General features: G+C 42.8%; 1 protein-coding gene across 3 annotated transcripts; it reads right to left on the reverse strand.

The window, feature by feature from the left end:
• Nucleotides 1–8,621: 8,621 nt before the first annotated feature.
• wnt3a (wingless-type MMTV integration site family, member 3A) lies at nucleotides 8,622–21,938 on the reverse strand. 3 transcript variants are annotated; one of them, XM_076021602.1, is made up of 5 exons: nucleotides 19,823–21,249; nucleotides 19,311–19,556; nucleotides 16,281–16,522; nucleotides 10,746–11,011; nucleotides 8,622–10,670 (listed from the first exon to the last, which is right to left on the reverse strand). In XM_076021602.1, exons 3-5 carry the CDS (start codon nucleotides 16,405–16,407, stop codon nucleotides 10,191–10,193), a joined length of 873 nt encoding a protein of 290 aa, XP_075877717.1. In that variant the 5' UTR covers nucleotides 16,408–16,522; nucleotides 19,311–19,556; nucleotides 19,823–21,249; the 3' UTR covers nucleotides 8,622–10,190. The 3 variants fall into 3 exon arrangements, with proteins under 3 accessions (XP_075877717.1, XP_075877716.1, XP_075877718.1); XM_076021601.1 differs by lacking the exons at nucleotides 19,311–19,556; nucleotides 19,823–21,249 and adding an exon at nucleotides 21,256–21,938; XM_076021603.1 differs by lacking the exon at nucleotides 19,311–19,556.
• Between the last annotated feature and the right edge of the window lie 201 nt (nucleotides 21,939–22,139).

Genomic DNA, 22,139 nt, shown 5'->3' on the forward strand with positions numbered 1-22,139 from the left:
CATCAAAGATTATAGTGTGAACCTGTTACTCCTTGGGGTAGATAATTGTTTGGAATGTACAGCATGTCGAAGCAGAGCCTTGAGGACAACCAGCATCAACCAAAACCTGTGGCATCAAAACCAGGTAAGTGTCCAGATTTGGCTTTTGGGATTCTTCAGTTGTCATGTTGAATTTGAATGATTTGTAACATGCTCTCCTCTCCTTCCACCACCATTCAGGTGCCATGACACTGACAAGATGATTCTAAGTGGCCCCGTGGGGCCCCTGGAGAGGCACTATAGTGACAGGCATAACATGCTCTCAAGGTGGTCATGATAGGTGTTTTTTATTGCTTCTGACAACCGATCTTTCCAATGAAAGCAACACAAAGATAATCCTTTAGTCACTAAATGGGTTTAAAGTGATTCCTCCCTTTGCAGAGAGTCGTGATCACGCTGTTTTCCTACTTTTCACCAGGGTGTTTCATTTGCTCCAGATATGCCGATATGTATTTGCATATTAACGTCTTACCCATAATTTTGTTGGTTGTTGTTCTGATAACCAGGGATAATACATGTGATTCTTGTGTGTGTGCGTGCATGTGCGTGTGTGTGTTTTACTCAACAACGCACCTGTCTGCCTCGAGGCTGGAAAGGCTACAGCCTCTCATTTCTGGCTGGGACTCGTGTGGTGATGTATTAGAGGGCTTGTCATTGTACTTTATTGAAGGCTTCTGACAAGCTATCTGACACCCTGACAGGGTCAGAGGTGTCAACCTGTCCATGCTGACAGGGGGATAGACACATAAAGGCACGGTCGAATTAGCCAGCTACCTGAGTCAATTGCAGGTTGTTGGCCCAGGACTGCTTCACCCATTAAAGACCACGCAAAGTCGCAGAGGATATACAGAATGCGAAAGAGTCATTTTCGCTACTCTTTGGACTCTCCCACCACCTATTCTCCAAACTAATTGAATGCATCTGTGACACTAAACAGAAGCTGCAAAAGTGGAAAAGTGGAAACGGCTCTTTAAAACCAAATTAGGGCAACGTACATATAAATGCAAATGTACATGTGGAAAAAAAATCTGGTCATTACAATCCGACTTTGTAAGGGCTACAAAATGGCAAACGATTTTGTTGAAACAGCATTGGAGTGAAATAATGGAACAATGAATTCTAAAGTCTGAAATCCTTGTTAAGACCCTCCATCTTTCCAACTAGATCACACCAAGAATCTCCTATCCCTTTATCCTGTTTAGATCCTCTAATCCCTTGGCCATTTTCAATTCTTTCTCCCTTTTCCACCATTTCAAATGGTGACTGTTTGGTTGTCCAGCATTGGAACGTTGAGAATTTGTCCTTTCAATGAAAAGAAAGTAACTATATACGGCAGAAAGGAAGAGCAGCTTGACAGAGCCAAGAATGTTACAGATCTCTTTAAGTCCCATAATGAGATGTTTTCCCTGCTCTGTGCTTGTATTGACATGGAGCCTAATGATTTCCACAAAGTAATAGATTGAGAGAGCAATGCGCAGGGGTGGGAAAGACAACACAAAGTGGTTTATAGTCAAGGAGTAGCCAAGATGCCCACTACCACTCCATGGATGGGATGAGACGTGGCTTTTATTGAGCAGACTCATGTAAAGGCAATAAAATAAATGCACAATACTTTGGAAAACATCTACTGAGTGCACAAAAAACCTGTCATCAAATGATATCTTTATTATTTTCTAATGTCCTGCTCGAGAATAGCCCTTAAAAAAGGAAAACATTAAGATGATAGGATGTTCCTGATGTCTGAGACCTTCCAATTAGGTACTAATGCTATCTATATTAACCCTTCGCCCCTTCCCTGACTTAGCTTTATTGAGGGAAGGGTAAGGGGGCTGGGGCTGCCTCAATAAAAGCAGCACTAAAAAGCAATTACAGTGCTGTGAAGAATGAGACTTGTCAGTAATTTGCTGTCTAAAACCAAGGAGATTGCAGGTCTGGGGCCGATTGGAATTCTGAGCCTGCAGTGCAGTGTGGGAAAAGCAGTGGGAAGGCAAGCACCACCCTTTGTGAGGTAATTACTGGAACTACCAGAGGCCAGCGCCAGTCCCTGCTAATGATAACCCCACTCCTCACCACAGCTTGTCACCTTGTAATTGATACACCCAATCCCACTCACTCATGGTGAGTCATCTTCAATAGTGAAGATGCATTTGGCACAAACGTCTTCATCTCTCCCACTTCCTGTCCACTTTTATCTGCACACGAGTGGCTCACAGTTATTAAGAACGCTTGAATTTTGCTTTGGCTCATATTAGGTTAATTAAAATGATGTTTGAAGGCCTTATGTATGAAAGGACAAGGAGGAAAGACAACGTTCAACAGAAATTCTACAAATTGTTTGTTGTTTCCTGTGAAGAAAAATAAGTATTTCCATATGTGCAAGGCTTTATACTTTTTTCCAGATACATCAAAAAGACAACTTAACTTCCATCTTGTTTCTTTTATAGATAATGAACTTTGATGCATACTGTTTTATCAAGTAGCGTCAAGCAACCAATTTTGCCGTAATCACCAATTCTCTGCTGCTTCATCAGTGTGTTGTCCTGCTATTTCCAGATGTCCTTTCAAGAATTAAAACCACTGTGTCTTTTACCACTGGACTTTCCACCAGTCTCAACACTCCCAACACACAGTTGGAAAACAACCTAGGAGACGTGTCCCAGGCCACCATGGCCACTAAAGATGGAAGGGTCCTTCCTTTGTCTCTTTGCGTTGACATGAACAACTGAAACAATGGAGGATGCATGCCAGACTGGTAGTCGGTGGTGTAATGACATACCATAGAAACAGACTTAACCAGAACAGACAATACTAGATGGCACACAAGACAGAGTGGTAAATACAAACAAATGAAGACTACAGTGGCAAAGACATATACTGTATAATGGTGTGGCAACGCTGAGGAATGAAGTGAAGCAACACAGATACCTTTTGATGGAGGAGCATTAGTAAATTTGCTGGAGAAACAACCTCTCTCTCAAATTGACTCTGTCTAAATACTTTTTGACCTCTGCCTCTAATTTTTGAGTGGATCCACACAGACAAGCAAGTGAAAATGCATTTTTCCTATTTGGACATCTTGGAAGTCTGTCACTAATTTTCTGATGCTCATTTTATCAGACATCAAAATCAAAAGCATGTCAGACACTGGCCTGCAGTCTCTGTGGCTCAGGTCATCGATTCTGATCTTGCAATTTCATTGTACACCATGTATAATGACAATAAAGATGCTTAACCTTTTAACAGGCATTCATTTGAGTTGTGTGGTTAATGTATGATATGATGAAGTGCTGTCTTATCTGTTTGCATCTATCACTTGTATTGCAAGATTTGTAAATGGTATATGGTTTGGCAATCCTCTTTTGCTATTTGTTTTCCTCCACCTTGGATATGACCTGACTTGAAAACATATTGAACATGAACGAAGCAGGCTATAAAGTCATCATGTTCTCAGGCACTATGCTCTACTTCCACCCACTCCAAAACCCATTTTAGCATCTTCACGGCCGCCCACAGTGTCTCAGACCTAACAAGCTACATCATTAATTAACTTGCTAACATGGCGGCCTCATAGTGTGCACAAATGGACAATTTCACAGCCGTACTTTAGACATCATCGAGGTGTACTGTGACATGCACCACACCTACAACAGACGAATGTGCTCAGTCATATACATCTGCAGGTGGACAACCTGCTGAGGTGAGAAGGTGACCAATGAGTGATTGTATCTGCCTCTTTCTCCCGTCTCCAACACAAAACCCCCACGCAAGTACCAGTGCGGCTTGTGTGCACGCATTCATCGCTATACTGGGTGATGTATTAGGTGCCGCTTTTCAAATCCACACTCATGAAGACTGTGAAGCACACGAGTGTGCCTTCCATGCCGCCTTCCTTTTTCTAATCTCTAGGTTTTGAATAATGTACTCTCATTATTCCAGAGGTGGCAAAATTCCTTTGTTGCCTTGAACAATACAAACAGGCACTTCAAAAGGGGACAGAGCTACTTTACAGGTGTCAACGAGGAGGGCTCCTCTTTAGAAATCCTCCAGATAACCCATCATCTTCATTCAAGGCATGTGACATACCTGACACGTTCCCTTCTCTGGCGGCGAAAGTTAAAACACAAAACGTGCCTGCTTGATTGCTGTCAAACTGACGAGATGTTTCAACACAACCAACAGGGAAGCGTTCGCTACGTCTCTCTGAGGAGAGTTGTCTGCTTGGAATTATTTTTCCCCGCGCACTCTGGCTAATGTTGAGCTAAAAGTTGCCAAAGAGTGATTAGCATTGTGTGATAAATAACACATAGGTGGATCTGAAATTATAAAGCAGTAGCTGAGGTGTTAGCTGAAGGTGTGAGCGCTGTCAGGATCCATTTATTTAGAGAATAGAGGCGAGAATTTTACACTTACAAGCTATTTATAAGAAAAAGAGTTAAAAATTAATATCATCACTTCAATGTTTTGAGCGAGTACTATTTCAATTTGGGACCATAATAGCTGTTTCATTTATCTGTTTCAAGTCACAAATACATGCCTATTTAACAGTTTTGCAATCTGCAGCGGGCCGACGTGTTAAACGTGTCAAAGGCACTAAATCCAAGCGAGTGATCTGATTTCAGACAGGCAAACACGCAGACATCAAAAGGCCGGCTTCAAAGGGATTTACAAAATGATGATGCCCACACACTGCACTCCCCTCTGTAGCTCTATTTTGGCCCATCACCTTTGGTGTGTGCGAGCCCAAGCATAAACAAGAGGACCATTGAGAAGCGCATTCTTGGGAAGCGCAGTCAAACAGGATTCATTTTTAGCGGTGGAGTCATTGGCTTTCTAAAAACTTGGCTTGGAGCTTTTCTACACAGATGAAATGTAGTATTGGACAAAACGTGCACAATAACGACCCAAACTCTATGTCACAGGTTATTCTTGTGCTTGGCAAACATATAAAGGCTTCAGGAAGAGGCAGATATTTGCTGGCTGTAACAAAAGTGTGACTTCTGTGGGACTATTTGCATTGTGCCGTTTGAGTGTGGGCCTTTGCGCCACTTCACCATGTATATGTCTCTTTGGCTGGCCCCACAACAGCATGACGTTATTGAAATGCATGCAGTGGTCCCCTTTGAGCGTCTGGGTGAAGCTCAGGGCATAAAATAAAAAGAGCACACTGATTGCAATTAGGCCCATTGTCTCCCATTTATATGGTTATTGGGTGGTACCTCTTGCAGTCTGGTCGCGTCAAAGTTCTCACAGTCAGGGCGCCATCTCTCTCGCTGGGACCGCCGTAGCCTCCTCTGGCAAGTATCTGCTAACAATGTCCCTGTCACCTGGGTGACAAAGCTGCAAGGTAGGTCTGTTTCAGGGGAAGGGACCATTTCCTCGAGCAAAAGAGAGAGAGAAAAAAGACAGCGTCACTGCAGGGCCGGAGCTTCTGCCCATCCTGTGATCTGTTTCATGTCTTGAACTTCTTTCCTCCCATTCACATGGTGTGAAAAGTGCCAAAGGTCGAAGGGGGGTGGGGGGTGGGACGAGCTGCTCACCGCCTCACGCTTGCTAAAGAAAACCTGAACCCGGTCAGCTCCCATGGGGTTGAACTCATACACCTTTGCAAGTCTTTGTTTATGTCACATCATGTGTCTGAGCTTAAAGAGCCAGCATGTAGGATTTAGCAGCATCTAATGGTGAGAAAGCATATCGCAAACAATGTCACTATTAATCCCTGTTTTCTAATGTCCCACTTCTAAGATCTTTCTTATATCACATCTTACATGCAGATCCACACTGTGGGGTCTTGCAGAAATGGGAAAAAATGAACACACATCAGTGAAGTGACTTTATGTAAGAACACATTTATGTCTTTGCATTTAATGCCCTGAATCCCCTCTCAACATATCACATTGGAGCTTTGAAATGACATTGGCATGTACTTCCGAGAACGCAAGTTCACGGCAGTTATGAGAACTCTCGAGGATCGGTCAGAACACAAGGTGTGCAAAGCGGCTAAAAGTATTATTTCATGTGTTCATGTATTATTTCACGTTGGGCTGGGCTGATGATAACGGAAGGGTCTCACTTTTTGTGGCGCTTCCACTACGGAGGGTGTGCGTATCAACCTGTCTGTGAGATAATGGGTTTAGATAGCAGTGAGTCCTGGCCTCTGGTGGTGACATTGTTTGAGGGCTCAAACACTATCAGGGGTCCAGCGGCTGAGTCAGAGCACTCATGTGCTCCATTCACATCCAGTCACTAATCTGTCTGGAGATCAGGCCTTTCTTTTCAACAAAGCTCGAGCCATTTCTAACCGCCCACCCCCGAACCCCCTCCAGTTATTATCATTTTTCCAAGAAGCACAGCTGGCTTCTGCATTCGCTCAAAAGAACCGGCTAGAGAGCCCAGCTTCATTGCGTCTACTATGCGTCCACAGGCCATGTTTTGGTTTTAAGTTTAGTTGTGATGATCGTCGACACATTTCGCAGTACACCTTGAGTAGAAATGTTGTATGATGTGCTATGTGATGTAATCAGTGGAATGCCCTTATCATGAGGACAAAGGCAGGTTGCTCAGCTCAGGGTACACACTTTTTTTTTTTGAGTGTACGACTTTGACACACATCTCCGCAGCAACTTTTGTAAATATAGGTAAGCATTACAACAGTATCCACACGATCTGAGGGATAAAAGCCACAACCTTACAGTGCACTAAAACTCAAGAAAACGTGCATGTAAAACACAAGCTGCGGCGGCTTCCTTGACAACAATTGCCCATCATGGATGAGGTTGGTGAATAAGTGGGAAAAAAAATAACCACATCATGAAAATGTTGGTTCAGTCTCAGAAGACAGCAGAGGGGTGACTGCATGCATCACAACAAAATGGCCTTATGAGTCACTTTGTTTTGTGTGCTATGGTAGTTGATTGTGGTGACTTTAGTGCTGGCAATATTTCTGCACCTAGTTGTTTTCTCTGTTTACAGCATTTAGAGGTAAAAATACAAATGACTAATAATTGGAACATTTTGTTCAAAATATCTTGAGAACTGAATATTAAATTAGGGTGACATGACAGTGCAGTGGTCTGAAAAGAGTAAGAGGGTCACGAGTTAAAATCCGACCCTCCTGTGTGGAGTCTGCATGTTCTCCTTGTGTCTGCGTGGCTTCTCTCCAGATACTCCGGCTTCCTCCCACAGTCCAAAGGCATGCAAGTTAGGCTAACTGGCAACTCTAAATTGGCCCAAGGTGAGAAGACGATTGTGGATGGCTGTTTCTCTCACTGGCCCTGCAATGAATTGGTGACTTGTCCAGAGTGTAACCCCATCTTCACCCCAAGACTGCTGGGATGGGCTCCAGCAGCCTTGTGACCAGAAGAAGCAAAGTGTGGAAGAGTGTGAGTGCAAGAGAGGCAAAGATAAAGAATGGATGGATATCGCCGTATCTTAACATTAGTGCAATTATATATTGCTTCATTTAATGTTCTGCTTTGAATGAAAGGGCAGAACACACACTCCATCCACTGCTGAAAACTATTTCTTTCAAAAGTGTTTTTTGTGGATCAGCACATTAGTCTATGGAATATCTTTTTACCCCCTTGGAGGCCCATCAGTTGGAAGCCCAACTGATGGCGTTTTTTTCTGGCTTCTCAAAGACACTAACTCATACTGGTCGTCACCATAGGCTCTCCTCAATTTCTTTACTTGCTGTTTACATTTTGTGGCTATTCTGGCTTTTAGCAGGAGTGTTTTATCCTGCATGCAAACCCCTGAGGATGACTTTGATTGAAAAAAAAGAAGAAATCCCAAAACCAAAACGACTAGCTGAAATTGCAACAGGGTACTTTACATTGCTTTATTTTTGTGTTACAGAGTTAACTTAAGAAATCTATGACAGGAAGTGGGACAAATATCATGCCTGTGTGCAGTCAGTGGAAACAAACAAAACGGTAATGAGGTCAAAAGAAAAGAAAACAAACATATACACAAACAAAATGCTACAGTGTTAAAAAGTAACAACACTGTTTTAAAAAAGGTGTTTCTGCAAATATATACTTTGTACTTACTAATATGTACATGCCGTGAAATAAATAATTATAAAAAACATTGTTTTAGAAATTCATAAAACACAAAACAACTAGTTTGTACAAAACTTTGGATTTAAAGACAAAAAAAAAAAAAAACTTAGGACACGAGCATACCATCCACAACAAAAGTCAATACCTTTAAAACAAAATGTACATAAAAACAAATCAAAACCAACAAGAGATGCGCGATCTTGTACCGTTTGTGTTGCTGCGTACTTTATTTAAACTGTTATACAATCTGAATATGGTTATGGCTGTTCATTATTTTTTCTATTAGTATTTTTCAAGGAAAATGAGGGTTGGGGAGTTCAGAAATCTGAGAACTATACATGCCTGAGACACAGTTTTACGAAGACATTAACTCATCAATGACTTTACACACCAGTCCACAATCAAGGCATTCATATTCTGTCAAGTTATACACCCCATTTTTACTTTAAAAAAAACAAAAAACAAAAACAACAGCAAAAACAACATTGCCTTACTGTTTACGTCTTGCCTGTGATTCCAGTATTTTATTATTTTTTTTTAACTTTAATAAATACTGTACCGTGATTTGTGCTCCAAGTCAAGGTTAAGGATGAATACGTTTGCCCTTGTGTGTAACACAGACTATGAAAAACCATAAGCATCTACATAAAAAACAACTCTATTTTGGTCTATATTGTTTAAAATGGAATCACTGAACATAATAATTAGTTGAAACTTCACATTTTAAGATGTCTTTCATAGAAAGAATCAAACACAAGCAGGGATGTAACACAATACATACATTATGTAACAACCTAAACACACACAAATGTTATCTTTACTTAGCAGCATTAAAACAAGGGAAGTGTCGATAGTTTCAGTGATGCTGCTTGTCGTTTAGTTTTGGGGAAACAGGAAGCCACAGCTGAGAGTCATCACAGATGATTATTTGTCTTTTTTTTTTTTTTTTTTTTTTTACCAAAAACATTTTCCCCACAAAAATATCATTTATTTCATCATTATGTATATTATTGGAATATCCCTTTTAACATGTTCCCTCATACCTACCATGCGACTTTACTAATACTGATAGAAAAACAAAAATAAAGAGGAAAGGCTTCATTTTTGTCAACAGGACACAAGTGCTGACCTTGAAAATTCTGTTTCTGGTTCTCCGACCACTGCAGACTTTTTTTCTGTTCTGTTCTTTGGTCATAACTCTCAACGCTGTCGAAGGCGTCGTCTCTCTCTGCTCCCTGGAAAAAGCTCCCTGTGTTTCCAGCTGAGTCCCACAGATATGCTTACTGCGTGTATTCTTTTCATTTGTTTTTTCATTTTTATTTCCAGATGTTTGGGTGATGTGTGGCTCATGTGAAGTCTGGGGATTGAATGAATCCTTTAAAACATATATTAGCTAGTTAGCTTACAAAAAGGAAATATGTAAACACATTGCAGCTTTACAACTACATTCACTCAGGTGCAAGTGCATTCTTACCCAAACAGCAGTAGTATATTAACACTATATAGAACACAAAAAAAACATTCACACGACAATATTGTTAGTTTCAGATATATGCATATATAATAATAATGCGATGGAGCCAGAGAAGGATGCACGCTGTTCAAACTCAGTTATGTTCCTCGATTTTCATCATAAATCATGAATAAGGAGCGCAGGAAATTACATTTGTTTGTTTTTTGCCCCATGTACTTGAAAAGCGACGGCAGCGATGTGTTCTTTTCGACCGAACTAACTACACGGAAAACTGGAGAGAGGAGGAAAAAACCCACCAATGTGGTGCTTGTCAATTAGCTGACATCGGCACATCCAAAGTCTTTTCCTCACATCTAAACATATCAACATCGTCATCATCACTCTCGCGACCTCCGCTCAGCGTGGCCTGTGACGCCAAAGTCCTCGGCCGCCATATCAGCCCACAAGGCCAGAGAACCGTCCCTTGTTGACAACACGTCACGTGACGCCAGACCCAGCGGGTGGCGGGGGCAGGCGGCCTCACACACCCTTGTGTCTCCGCCCGCCACTACGTTTGTTCCTCGGCCCACTGCAGTCTTTATTACATTTCGCTAAAGGAAAAAAAAAAGCAGGCACGCTTATTTGCAGGTGTGCACGTCGTAGACTCGAACGCACTCCTGACAGCTGACGTAGCAGCACCAGTGGAAGATGCAGTGGCACTTCTCCTTCCTCTTCTCAGTCCTGGTGTTGTGGCCTCTGCCGCAGCAGAGGAGGTCGCACCCGTCGATGCCGTGGGACGTTAGGTTGCAGATGCGGTCGCGGGTGCCAAAGGAGCCGGTCTCGGGGTTGGGGTCGCAGAAATTGGGCGAGCCCTCGTAGTAAACCAGGTCTCGCTCCGTCGGGGGTTTGAAGTAGTTGTACTTGGGCCTCAGGGTCTCCACCCAGCCGCGGGACTCCCTGTGCTTCTCCACCACCATCTCGGAGGCGCTGTCATACTTGTCCTTCATGTAGTCGCCAATGACTCGAAAGTCAGGCTGCGACCACCAGCATGTCTTCACCTCGCAGCTGCCCGAGAGCCCGTGGCATTTACACTTCAGGAACATGTTGTCATTCAGAGACTGAAGATACAGGAAAAAAATGAATCAATGAGTTATGGTCAGCAAGAGAGAACACAGAGCTTTGAGAGAACCTACCATTCTTCCCGCCTCATTGTTGTGTCGGTTCATGGCTGAGCGAGCGTCGGGACGGTTTTCCCTCGCATCAGCAAACTCCCGGGACACCATGCTGCCGAAATCCACGTCTTCGCTGCAGCCGCCCCACTTCCAGCCCTCCCCGGGTGGACCCTTGTGCCTACTGTCGCACCCGCAAATTGTGGCCGAGCCCTCGGCGCAGGCGCGCGTCACGGCGAAGGCGACTCCAGCTGAGGCGATGGCGTGCACGAACGCCGACTCTCGAGTGGCTGGAATAAGAAATTCAGTACTATGTAAGATACAGAGTGCTGGGGAAACACAGTGAGCCATAAGACTGAAGCGGCTACAAAGTTTTTCAATGTCACATCTCAATGGATGATTCTTGGAATACTGCAATATCCGCGTTTATTCTTTTCTTATAGCTGGTGCTTCTAAATGTTATGGGATATAATCAATGGTGATGTCATTTTGTCACTCATAACATCCAAAACAAGGTAATAATTACTCAACAGTGCATTTCATTAAAAACAGTGTCCACAATAACGTGCTTTAAGTTGTATGTTTAAATGCAGGACACTAACTGTGTAGTTCACTAATTTCAACATGAACAGCGCTGTCCAAAATGTGCGTTACATACTTATTACATTACTCACTGAGTCAATAATGTGGCAATTTTCGAGAGTTTTATAAAGTGTCATTTAACACTTAACTTTTGGTTTTGACACAACAAACAGTCGCTGAATTTTTAAAAACTTACAAGCGTGATGGCATGGATATGAAGGCTCTATGTACTGTAGGTTTGCTTATGTAAGCTGTTGTTAAATTTTAAATGAAAGTACTAAAGATTCACACAACACCACATCGTTGTCTTTAAATAGTGTAGAGTGGGTGATTGGGTGTACCTGCATGTTTTTATTTACCCTCTTCACTGATTGTGCAGTGTTTGGATAAGGTCAACACGGCCTTTTTACCTCTGCCTGAGATAACTAACTGATGACTCAGAGGGATCAGGATCTTCAAGGGAGATGAGAGAGACACAGGCCTGACAAGCCCATAATTAAAAGACTCAATCAAGCTTTTGAAAGGTTTCGGAAACTACCTCACACAGTGTGGACAAAGCCACATACTTGAAGGGGAGAGGGGACTACGCCGTCAAGATATTCACAGCTCGGTATCATTCAAAAGTTAGAGAAGAAGAACGGAATAGTTCAGCAACCTCCGCTGTGAGCTGAATCCATTATGACAAAGGGGTTACCTTGAATGTACGTACTTGTATGGTCTTGCACAATTGCAAAAAAAAAAAAAAAAAAAAAAAAAAAGGCGAGAGAATCAGATACACAGAGTGTAAATGCCAGGTGCAGATAGGACTTAAACGGAGGGCAAACAAATGGACACTGAGGGCAAGCGATGAATATTAAATATTTGGAACTCGGTGTAGAATAAAAAGAAAGAAGCAGAACACACTTATGTTTGGAGACCACGAGTGGCAGAAGGGAGGGGTAAAGGGAAGGGGTAGAAAGAAAGAAAGGAGTAAGAGCTAATAGCAGTCGGAGCTCCTCCCTTCCAGCAGGTTTCAACCAGTCTGAGGACTAGAGGGCATTAGAGACAATGATGCAAGAGAAAAGGCCTATTGGCATCCTCAGCCACCCACTGCATACTGTGTGCAGTACATGCACGAGGTCGCCAATATTCACAATACATCGCCGCCTCTGTGCACATTTTTTTCGAGTACCCACCTTTAACATACACCACAGAGCAAATGACGTGGATATTGTATTAGCTTGCAGGGCAGCCTATGGATTAAAGATGTAGAAGGACAGCAAGAAAACTATATCTTGAACTCTGTCTTGAAGCTTTGAGCTAACAAATGTTTACCCCCCATCTAAAATGTCCATAATTTCTGTTCTGTTTAAGGTTCCTTGAGGATGATGTAAAAAGAAACTGTGTGAAAAAAAAGTGTGATTTAATGTGAAACAAATACAAAACCCTGCAGAGCTCAAGGCATGCCATCGCAGTCGATGCTGTCAGCGGATGACAAAATGAGTCTTGTCTTTTAATCAAATGATTAATGGTTGTTTTGAAAGTCTGACATAAAGATGATAGACTTTAAAATGTACTTATAGGTGTGATAATCACTGTGCTAGAAACAATTATTGTCTTTATTCTTGCCTACCTGTCCTAGCAAATTGCATGCACCTGTTGCATAATTTGCTACCCCCTGGAAAAACAAACCTTTTCTGTCTATTTTCCTTCTTTTTAATTTTTTTTCTTTTTCTTTCTTTTCTTTTCTTTTTCTTTTTTTTTAACAGCAAATGTATGGTATTCAGGACATTTACCCTGACAATACTTCTCCACCAAACTTTGCCAGACCCTGGCAGGCTAAGTGGTCCCTACAACCTGCTGGGGGGTTGAATCCCCTATTGTGCTGCCACTGTCACGCTGTGTTAGTTCCACAATGGGCCAAGATATTTTATATGAAATTTGTCCTGGCCGGTGATTAGTGGGGACCAAGTTAAGTCATAGCAACACAGAACTATGCATTGGCTGGACCCTGCTTGTCGGCAGACGGGGAAATCCCTATTCAAATGGTTTAATAAAACAATCTAAAGGGCGTGTGAATGGGGAAAAGCACTTTTTCTCCTGCTTAATCTCATGGTTGCAAAGATATTGTGCTCCGAGCAGTGCCCAGCAGGGAGTGGGGCTAAGGTCCCCCCATCAACTCCATTTAACACACCCCTTCTTTCTTTCTTGCACAGAGTTAATGATATACTGGTGCGCCAGCTTCCCTCCCCCAGCATGCACAGACATACGTCTCATGAAAAGCTAAGACCTCTTAGCTCATCCTAAACAGTTACACTTTCTCATCCTCAGGTCGTAGGTCGTAACCCACATCCCTTGACCTTTTTCCCCCCAGTCACTTTAGGTGGGCCTACTGATTTTGGCCACTAATTTCCTTCTTTGCAAATTTGAGGCAAAGGGTACCTCAAAAAATAATGAGGTTGGACCATGAGATCAAGTGTTTGTACTTCCATCCTCATGCTTAACGTGTTACATTAGAGTGATTTCCCATGATCCCGCGTTTAATGGAACAGTGTCAAGTGCAACAGAGACATTGCATGCCTGCGTGGGTGTCATCACCTGAAAAGCTCTTGTTGTACACTCGGCAGCATCACTGGCCTCGCTCATTCTCCTATCGTATGACTCGCAAACAGTTGGTCCGATTACACCCATGTAGAAAGTAGGTCTTCTGTAAATACCAAGAATACCAAAGAGTTTTTGGGATTGGCTCTGCAGACTTAGGGACACCTGCGCAGCTTTCTGCTACCTTTCTTTGCGGGCAGAATCCAGTGGTGCATGTTTTGACACTTTAGTTAATGCAGACGTAGCCTCGAGGCAGGGCTCGTGATTCAGGGTGTGGAGTGAGGGAGAAATCAGGAAACGCGTTGAGAAGAGGGGCCTTGCACTTGGATGAATCAAGATTGATTTTCTTGACAAGTTTGTATGAAAGGATGCCACCAGAATCAGATTGTATTTTGTTTAAAGCACCCGTAAAGATAGACATATACCTAAATGGACGTCATGTGAAAAAAATGAGCAATTTTCACCGACTCTTTGTTTTTGCCTGAATACAATTCACACAGAGCAGCCTTTCCGTCTTGATGTCTTATGCCTTTTTTGTTCCCTGTCCTCCACATAATCTGCCCCTGAGAAAATAACTTCTAAAGTCCGCAGGGAGGGTGTGGAGGACATGGGCAGTGATGGGCTAACTGATAGGAACTAAGCCTCTGAAATCTGCAAAAGGCGCCTACCCTTTGCCCTAAGCACCCATGAAGGCAAGAGGAAACCGACACACTACAGTCTGAATCACAGACAAGCAGACACCAGTGAGGACAATGGCTCCCGTTGCACAGTGAAAACACCAACATCAATCAAATCCAATGAAATGGAAGCCCTCTCCTGCACGGCGCTATCAAAGGCCTGTGAGCCCCTGAGTCACTGTGCTTGGCCTCTGACAAAGGCACTTAATCCAGCCACTTTGACCTCTCACATTATTAAGGGCCTTGGTGACCTTAATCCAATCAAAATGATTCACTAAAGCTCGGTTGCGGCCTCCTACTTCCACTCTCTAGCCCTGCAATTTAGGTCCTGGGAAGGGAGGCAATGGGAGAAATGAGGTGGCATTTTGCACCACAAAAGGGATCAGCTCGGGAACCCCTATCGTTAGCCACCTACTTAAGCTTGAGCCTCTCCTATCAACTGGCTCGGGAGTTTATTAAAAGCAATTGCCCCAGCTAACCTCCAACACCCCCCTCGTGTTGGCATCAATCTTCCGTAAACAAGGTGACGGGTTTAGTTCGTCGACCCTCAACCTCCTCAGCGCTTCCTGCTCATTCTCGATCATGAAGCCTCTAACTCATTTTAGAGTGAGCATAAAGGAAAAGACACAAGGAAGGAATACAATTGAGGTATCTCAGGTAGTGTACATTGTGGTAAGAGAGTAAATCATATTCACATTTTTTTTCCCCAATTGAAATTGTTTGCTTTTTACAACCAATACGTGCTCGGATTGCAACAAAAAAAAAAAACTTATACTGCACATCTCTGTAATATAAAAACTCTGATTTCCATTGACTCTTATCTTCTTCTTTAATTGAGCTTTACAAACTGTGAAATGCATTGCAGGGATTTTGGCAGTCTGAGCCAGTGATTAGACCAGAATTGAAGCATGACCAAATGTTCATCACAGTGTTCAATTGGGGGAAAAACACTTTTGCAAGGCTCCACCTCTCTAATTATGATCTTGCGTATGGCACATCAGAGAAGTGAACGGTGGATCAATCCCAGGGAATTCCCTTCCAAAGAAAACTCTGACAAGACAAGACTCACTTGTCTTAATTGTGTACATTATCGCATGCTCACAGGCTGTACGGAGCTTGCTTGGTCCACCGACTATTTGGACAAGGATTTGAATAGGCATAATGGATGATGGGCGCAGAAAGTGCAGCTTTTCTAATGTAAATACAAGGCAAACATAATATAGGATTGTTAAAGGAGGAGTTAATCAGCTTAGGAGATACAACGTGTCACTTTCATTTCTTTCAGTTCTGGCTTCCTAAAAACTCAAAAGAGGGCGTTATGGCCATTTAGTAGATGTCAGTAGGTGTGATACACTCACTTCAAAGTCAAAAATGTTTGTCTTAAACATTTGTTGTGTTGCTGCCTTATAGGGTAGACTTTTTTTTTTTTTTTACAAGCCCAATTCCAGCTGGCCTCTGATAAACAGAACCTGTGCAGCTTTCTTGTAATGCTACTAAAAAAAAACTGGTTGCCTGTCAAATGCTTGAAAGGGGAGTTTTTGGTTAATCTGTTATCTTTTGCTTCCACGACAAGGATGATTAAAACCCCGTCTTACCTGTGCCTGTGGCACACTCTGTCAGGTTCTTTCCATGAGTGAATTTTAACACAACAACAACAACAACAACACCAGCAACAAAAAGCACACATTACATATTCATAATGACATTTTTCCTTAGTTACCTTTATCCAGCACTGGCCCAAAGATGGCCAGATTGTCATTGACCGTGGTGCAGTTCCAGCGTCGGCCTCTGAACTGGTGCTGGCACTCCTGAATGCCGATCTTCACCCCCTCGGCAACACTGGGCATGATTTCCACGTAGTTCCGACAGAAACGGAGTTGTTTGGGCACCAGACCTGGGATGCTGCCACAGAGGATAGGTTGAGTGCCCAGTGATGAGTACTGGTGGCCCACTGCCAGTGACCTTAAAGGACATACAGAGGTCATAATATTAGTGTAGGCTGAGGGTTGCACCTTATTTGCTCTCTTGCCTCCTTATCGACCTGTTAAACACCAGTCAAGTGGCTAATTTCTCAACTAGGGACACTGTGCCAAATTACATCACACGGTTGTTTGATTGTCTGTTTATTTGCTGTATTAGATGTTACTATCAGGTTATCGTCCTTGATCCCTTCAACTACCCTCTGTGCAGACACCTGGCATTTTGTGTGTATTGAAATTGCAGCCCTGCTGACACAGAATCGGCCCACGTTTCTGTCTGAGATGAAAGTCATCTAGAAGTCTTCATAGACCCTGAACTGACAACTTGGAAAACTACACCTTGTTATTAAGTGTCCGCACACTTAACGGGCCTTCAGCTTAGGTTAATAAGAGTGCAAAACCCTACAATGAGACTTCAGAGAGTGTATTAAGTGTAAAACAGACCCCCCACCCACCACCCACCCACCCTTTCCTTTGAGGAAGGTATTCTGGGATACAACAAGTGCAAACTTGGTTAACTGATTACATCTCTCCGACTCACGCTTTCTCTCTGCCTTTGTGTCTCTGTGTCTGCTCAATTAGCACTTCTATTACCCAGTGCATCCAGAAATGTGTAGAAAGTGTAAAGAAATCAGACACTCTGTTGTCTATGTTGGTGATAGATAATTCTGCCAGTTCTGGCAGACCACTTCTACACTGTGGAACCCCTGCAATTGTCAGTTTGTCCTCGAACATTTTCACATAACATACAGACTTTACTCATGAAGCCATATGAAAATAAACATACACAAAGATAATAGTGTTAAATAGATAATGAGTTAAAAGATAATGTGTTAAATCTTAAAGTTACTTCTTTTAACTACAAACAACAATACAAAACATTTTTATATGATTTTGCCATTTACATTAATACTAGGACTGTTTTCTTTAGAATTCTTTTAACTTGGTGACCTGAGCTGTACACTTTTTACTGAAATGTCAGTAAAACCAATATTTTGACTATGTAACGCCTTGTTGGCAGACCGTGTCTTATCTTTGGCCACTGTCAAAGTTAAAGACCAAACACTGGCAGCCCTGATCTGACTGAGACCGTCATGCTAACACTTACTGTTGCTTTTGCACAAACTCTTTGCCAGAGCAGGTGTGCTTGCCTCTCGCCGCCCAGTCAGCTCAATATCCGTTGACCCGTTCACAGTTGTTCAGGGACTAATTGCCGATCACAACAAGTTTACCGAAACTCCTGACACTGGCCTCGGGCTGCTGTCTTCAAAACCTCTTAGCCCATAAGAGAAGAACACTAACAGAATTCCCCTGGCTGGAGACCGATGATGGCAGCAAAAGGCACTGATAAAGCAATACCTCTGGAATAAAATTATTCTCAAACAGCTTTCAACTTTAATAACAAATCTATTAACATTATTTATCAAGGTGTGTGCAGGCTGTCATAAAATCTGGCAGATGAATCACTGTTTTTTTCCCCCTTTCCACCAAATCAAATGCCAGAGTTCAAATCAAATGTCAGAGTTATGCGTCACGCTTGTTTTTTTGTGTGTGTGCGCGTGTCTGTGTGTGTGTTTTTAGCCAACATTCATTATTAATAAAAGCTGACTGGGCTGCTTTAGTTAATCATGGAAAAAACACAGAATCAGGAAGCAGCACCGAGATGGAGAGTGCTTCAGGGAAAAGCAAATTGGTCTACAGTTTGTATGCAACATCCACCAGTAAACAGGGGCGCACTGGTTAATGCTGACCTCTCTTTGGCCCTTGTCAGTCCACATGGCCCAAGGGCACATCAACCTTTGCAGAAACCTGCATCCACATCCCAAAGCGGTGGCTTTTGATTTGTCTCCCATGAGCTCAACTGATAGACAACACACCGTAAAGATCCATGTTTAACGATTTAACATTCTGGGCACCTGCACCATTCAAAAGTAACATTTACTGCTCATCTAGAACTCAAAATCAGCTTCTTAAAGAAAAAAAACAAGAGAGAGAGAGGGAGAGAGCGAGAGAGAGAGAGAGAGAGAGAGAGAGAGAGAGAGAGAGAGAGAGAGAGAGCGAGAGAGTGCTAAACTCTTGGCTTGTACTGAGGTTCCTCACAGGAGATGCCTTTTGGTTAAGTTCTGTAATGAGTTGTGATACTTTGGGGGATTTCACTGCTTCGTGTTTTATTTTGAATTTCATACTTTTTCTGCCAGGTCATCACCCTAAAACAAGTCAAACAAAGGCATTGTGAGTCAATATTTTTCATGCGTGTGTCTGTGTCTGTCTCATCGGGTCTGAGTAATCCATGCCACCTCTTCCTGTGTTAGGAAACGGCCTGCAGAGGAGGCAGGACATGTTTCACATGAATGATTTATGACTTTTAATTTAGCTATTGAACATTTGCATACCAGCGTTGAAAAATAAAAAGCCATCTATTTAGAGTCCTGGGTTTGTTATATCCAACCCCTCAACCAGACATTAGATTCTGAACGATTGATCGAAAGACTGAGAATTTATCAACAGCATACTGGCTCGTCACATTCTAAAGTGCATACTGTTTTGAGTAAATATTTAAGCAAAAACATACATCGCATTTAATTTTTGGTCTCAGTGCAGACTTTCCCCCCTTTGTCTAAGTGTATCCAGCGCAGGTTTAATGCATATTTCAGCAAGCCCAAGCAGGGTACCTTAGAATTACCACTTTACTTGTGGGCCCTGGGGCCTTGGAGCCGACTTTGACATCAAGAGAATATGTTTGGGAAAAGGAATGTGCAGCAAGCTTTCACCTCCAGGTATTTATCTTCTGAGGTGGGATGGACTGGGGGGGTGGCGGGGTGGCGGGGTGGCGTGTGCAGCCAGGCTATGTCATGGCAGGTCGGGAAGAGACAGACATGAACCTGTCTTAGAGCCCAGCCCTGTCCCCCTGACACAGGCGAGGCAGCAGACGCTGAGTGGGATGAAGCCTGAGCCAAGTCCAGCAGGCAAATCATCCTGCTGCTACTTCCCAGTCGAGCGTTGGCTCCTTAAAAGTGCTGTTTACACAACAACTCAGCACTTCAGAGAAATAAACTTGCATCGGTATTTACTTTTTGATTTCCCTTGAAAGAAATGAATGCGACAGATTCAGAATCACTTTCTCTTCAGTGGTACGGTAGTGTGGTCAGGAATATGCAACTGAACATGGCTTTGTGCATTACTTCCTGAACTACTTGTGTTGTTGTTGTTGTTGTTGTTGTTGTTGTAGGTTGTGCTTATGTGTGACACATTCAATCTCATTCCACTCAAAGGCCTGACTCACCGTCATAGAAGCGTGGAACTTTTTCGCGATGACAGAATGGAAAACTGCCTTCCATTGTGTCATCTTTTTTTGTAAGAAGAAAAGCTCTAGGGAGATTACAATCTGAGGCCTCTCACAATCTGGCGGCATGCACGAGTCTGTCAATCAGCAGGGCTGAAACGCGGCACTGCACACGCTGGCATCCTCCAAAAATGCCCAAACATGTTCACGTCAGATCATCAAACCCATGCTATCAATATGGCACGAAAGCTGGATGCACTCATGGCTTTGCGGCATCACCCGACTCCATCTGCACGGGTAAACTTCCAGAGGCAGGATGGGAGTGATTCAGCACGAGCAGGCTGAATGGGTCCACTGTTATATCAGGATTTCCTTCCAGCTGTGCATGTAATTAGTTTCTCATCAGTGTTACCACAAAGGGAAAGAGATTATGGTACACCTAATATCAAAGCAGTCATTAAAGGATTTATTATAAACACAGGCATCGTTTATTTCCTTGGTGCTAAAAAGACATTTGTGATCGTGTGTTTGTGGTGACGGATCAAGCGGTGATGCTCAAACATCTCATCTGATGATGAGAGGGAGAGAGCGAGCGTGCAAAAACAATAGCGTAAGTAACAGCCACTTGTTGCTTTCTCGGCTTCCGCAACGCGTGGAAAAATTATGCTCAGTTTACAGTTTTGATGCTTTGCCACTGTGGCATAAAAAAGACCCTCCACGGGATTTACACGTTCCAGTAGCAACTTTAAAAACAGAGCTTTTTGTGTGCCCATAATAAACCCCTTCAACACTCAGACAGCGCTGAGTGTGAAATATGAAGTTTGAAAGGGAAGAAATGCGGTTGTCAAAAAGCCCAAGGCGCAGGCAGAGTACGGTGCGTCCTGTCACTAAACCATTAAACACTGGCACCATAATTTCCTGATACGTGACAGATGCGCACAGCTAGAGGCGCGCACGCACACACTTCCATACAGACGCACATACTTGCAAGCAAGCAAAAAACAAAACAAAACAAAAAACAAACAAAACACCTGCCTTTGGCCCGAATCGAATAAAGAATTGCGCGCATTCAGAATTATGCGCCGTCAGTTCTGCAGAAACACACACAACACGTGTCGCATCGTCTTCTCAGGTGCTTTTACCCCGTCACGGATCTTAAAGCTGAAAGCGTAACATCACGTGTTTTTAAACCCCCTTTATCGAGTTATTAAAACAAACAAAGTTTTTCTGAAAAAGAAAAAAAAAAAAAAAAGAAAAAAAAGAAAAAAAGGCAAATGGATCAAGCGTCAAACGTGTCACAGTCAAACCACCGGAACCGTCACAGGACACCCAGAAGGTCCGCCAAGAACATCAGACTGACAGTCCCAACATGTGAGGAAAAACAAACAAGACTCTCGGCGTTCGGTTCGCGTTATAATGAAAATAAAACTTACCACCAGATGGGATAACTTGCCATGACATGCGTGAGCCCACAGAGCAGCAGGAAACATCCAAGGTATATCATCCTTAAAAATTCGCAAAAAAGAAACTTTTTCAGGCAGAGAGCCTACATGCGCGCCAGGACGCGCACTGAGATTTTTTTTTTTTTTTTTTTTTTTTTTAAACTGAGGGAGATATTTGTGCTGATGCTTTTTTTTTCTTTGTTTTCTTTGTTTTTGTTTTTGTTTGGTTTTTAAAGTCTGTCCTGTAAAATACTTGAAAAGGGAGAAGAAAAGTCTATCGCGACTGCGACTGCTCGTGGCACAACTCGGGAGGCAAATATTAAAAGTTAAAAACAGCTTGCTGCCTTTCCCCCCCTTTTTCTAAAGGACCCAATCGGCAGGTATTGCCAAAGGGGGAATTCTGATGATGATATGTTCCCTGTGTTGCCTTGTCAGGCAGTTTGGAGTCAGACGGCAGAATGAGCTAATTTTGAGATGTGTTTTAGTGCTCATTGAGAATTGGCCGCATTAGCATGCAGTGTGTGTGAGATATATAATGTTGTTTAAAGGGGAGAGGGAGGGTCCCAGGGCTTTTAAATAGACATCGGAACCCCTGCGGATTGCGTAGCTATAACAACCTGTCCGGATTTCACTCCCTGGCTTGAAAGCTTCTAAAATGCAGAAATAAATATGTGTGAATTGCTCCGGACTATTATTGGGCCATTGAGTCCTTTATGCGGGCTTGTTTCCATCAATGTAAAATTAGAAGTGGGGAAGCTTTTCTCCTGATGGACCGACGATTAGTGGAAGAAAAAAGGACTAATTTGAAATCGGATGTTTGTTAAAATATACAACAGTCGTCCCGTTTTAAATGTTTATTTATATTTTTATCTCAT

The sequence above is a fragment of the Nelusetta ayraudi genome, unplaced genomic scaffold, assembly GCF_046127955.1.
Source record: "Nelusetta ayraudi isolate G7.1 ecotype Tasmania unplaced genomic scaffold, CSIRO-AGI_Nayr_v1 ptg000011l, whole genome shotgun sequence".
In the NCBI taxonomy this organism is placed as follows: Eukaryota; Metazoa; Chordata; class Actinopteri; order Tetraodontiformes; family Monacanthidae; genus Nelusetta; species Nelusetta ayraudi.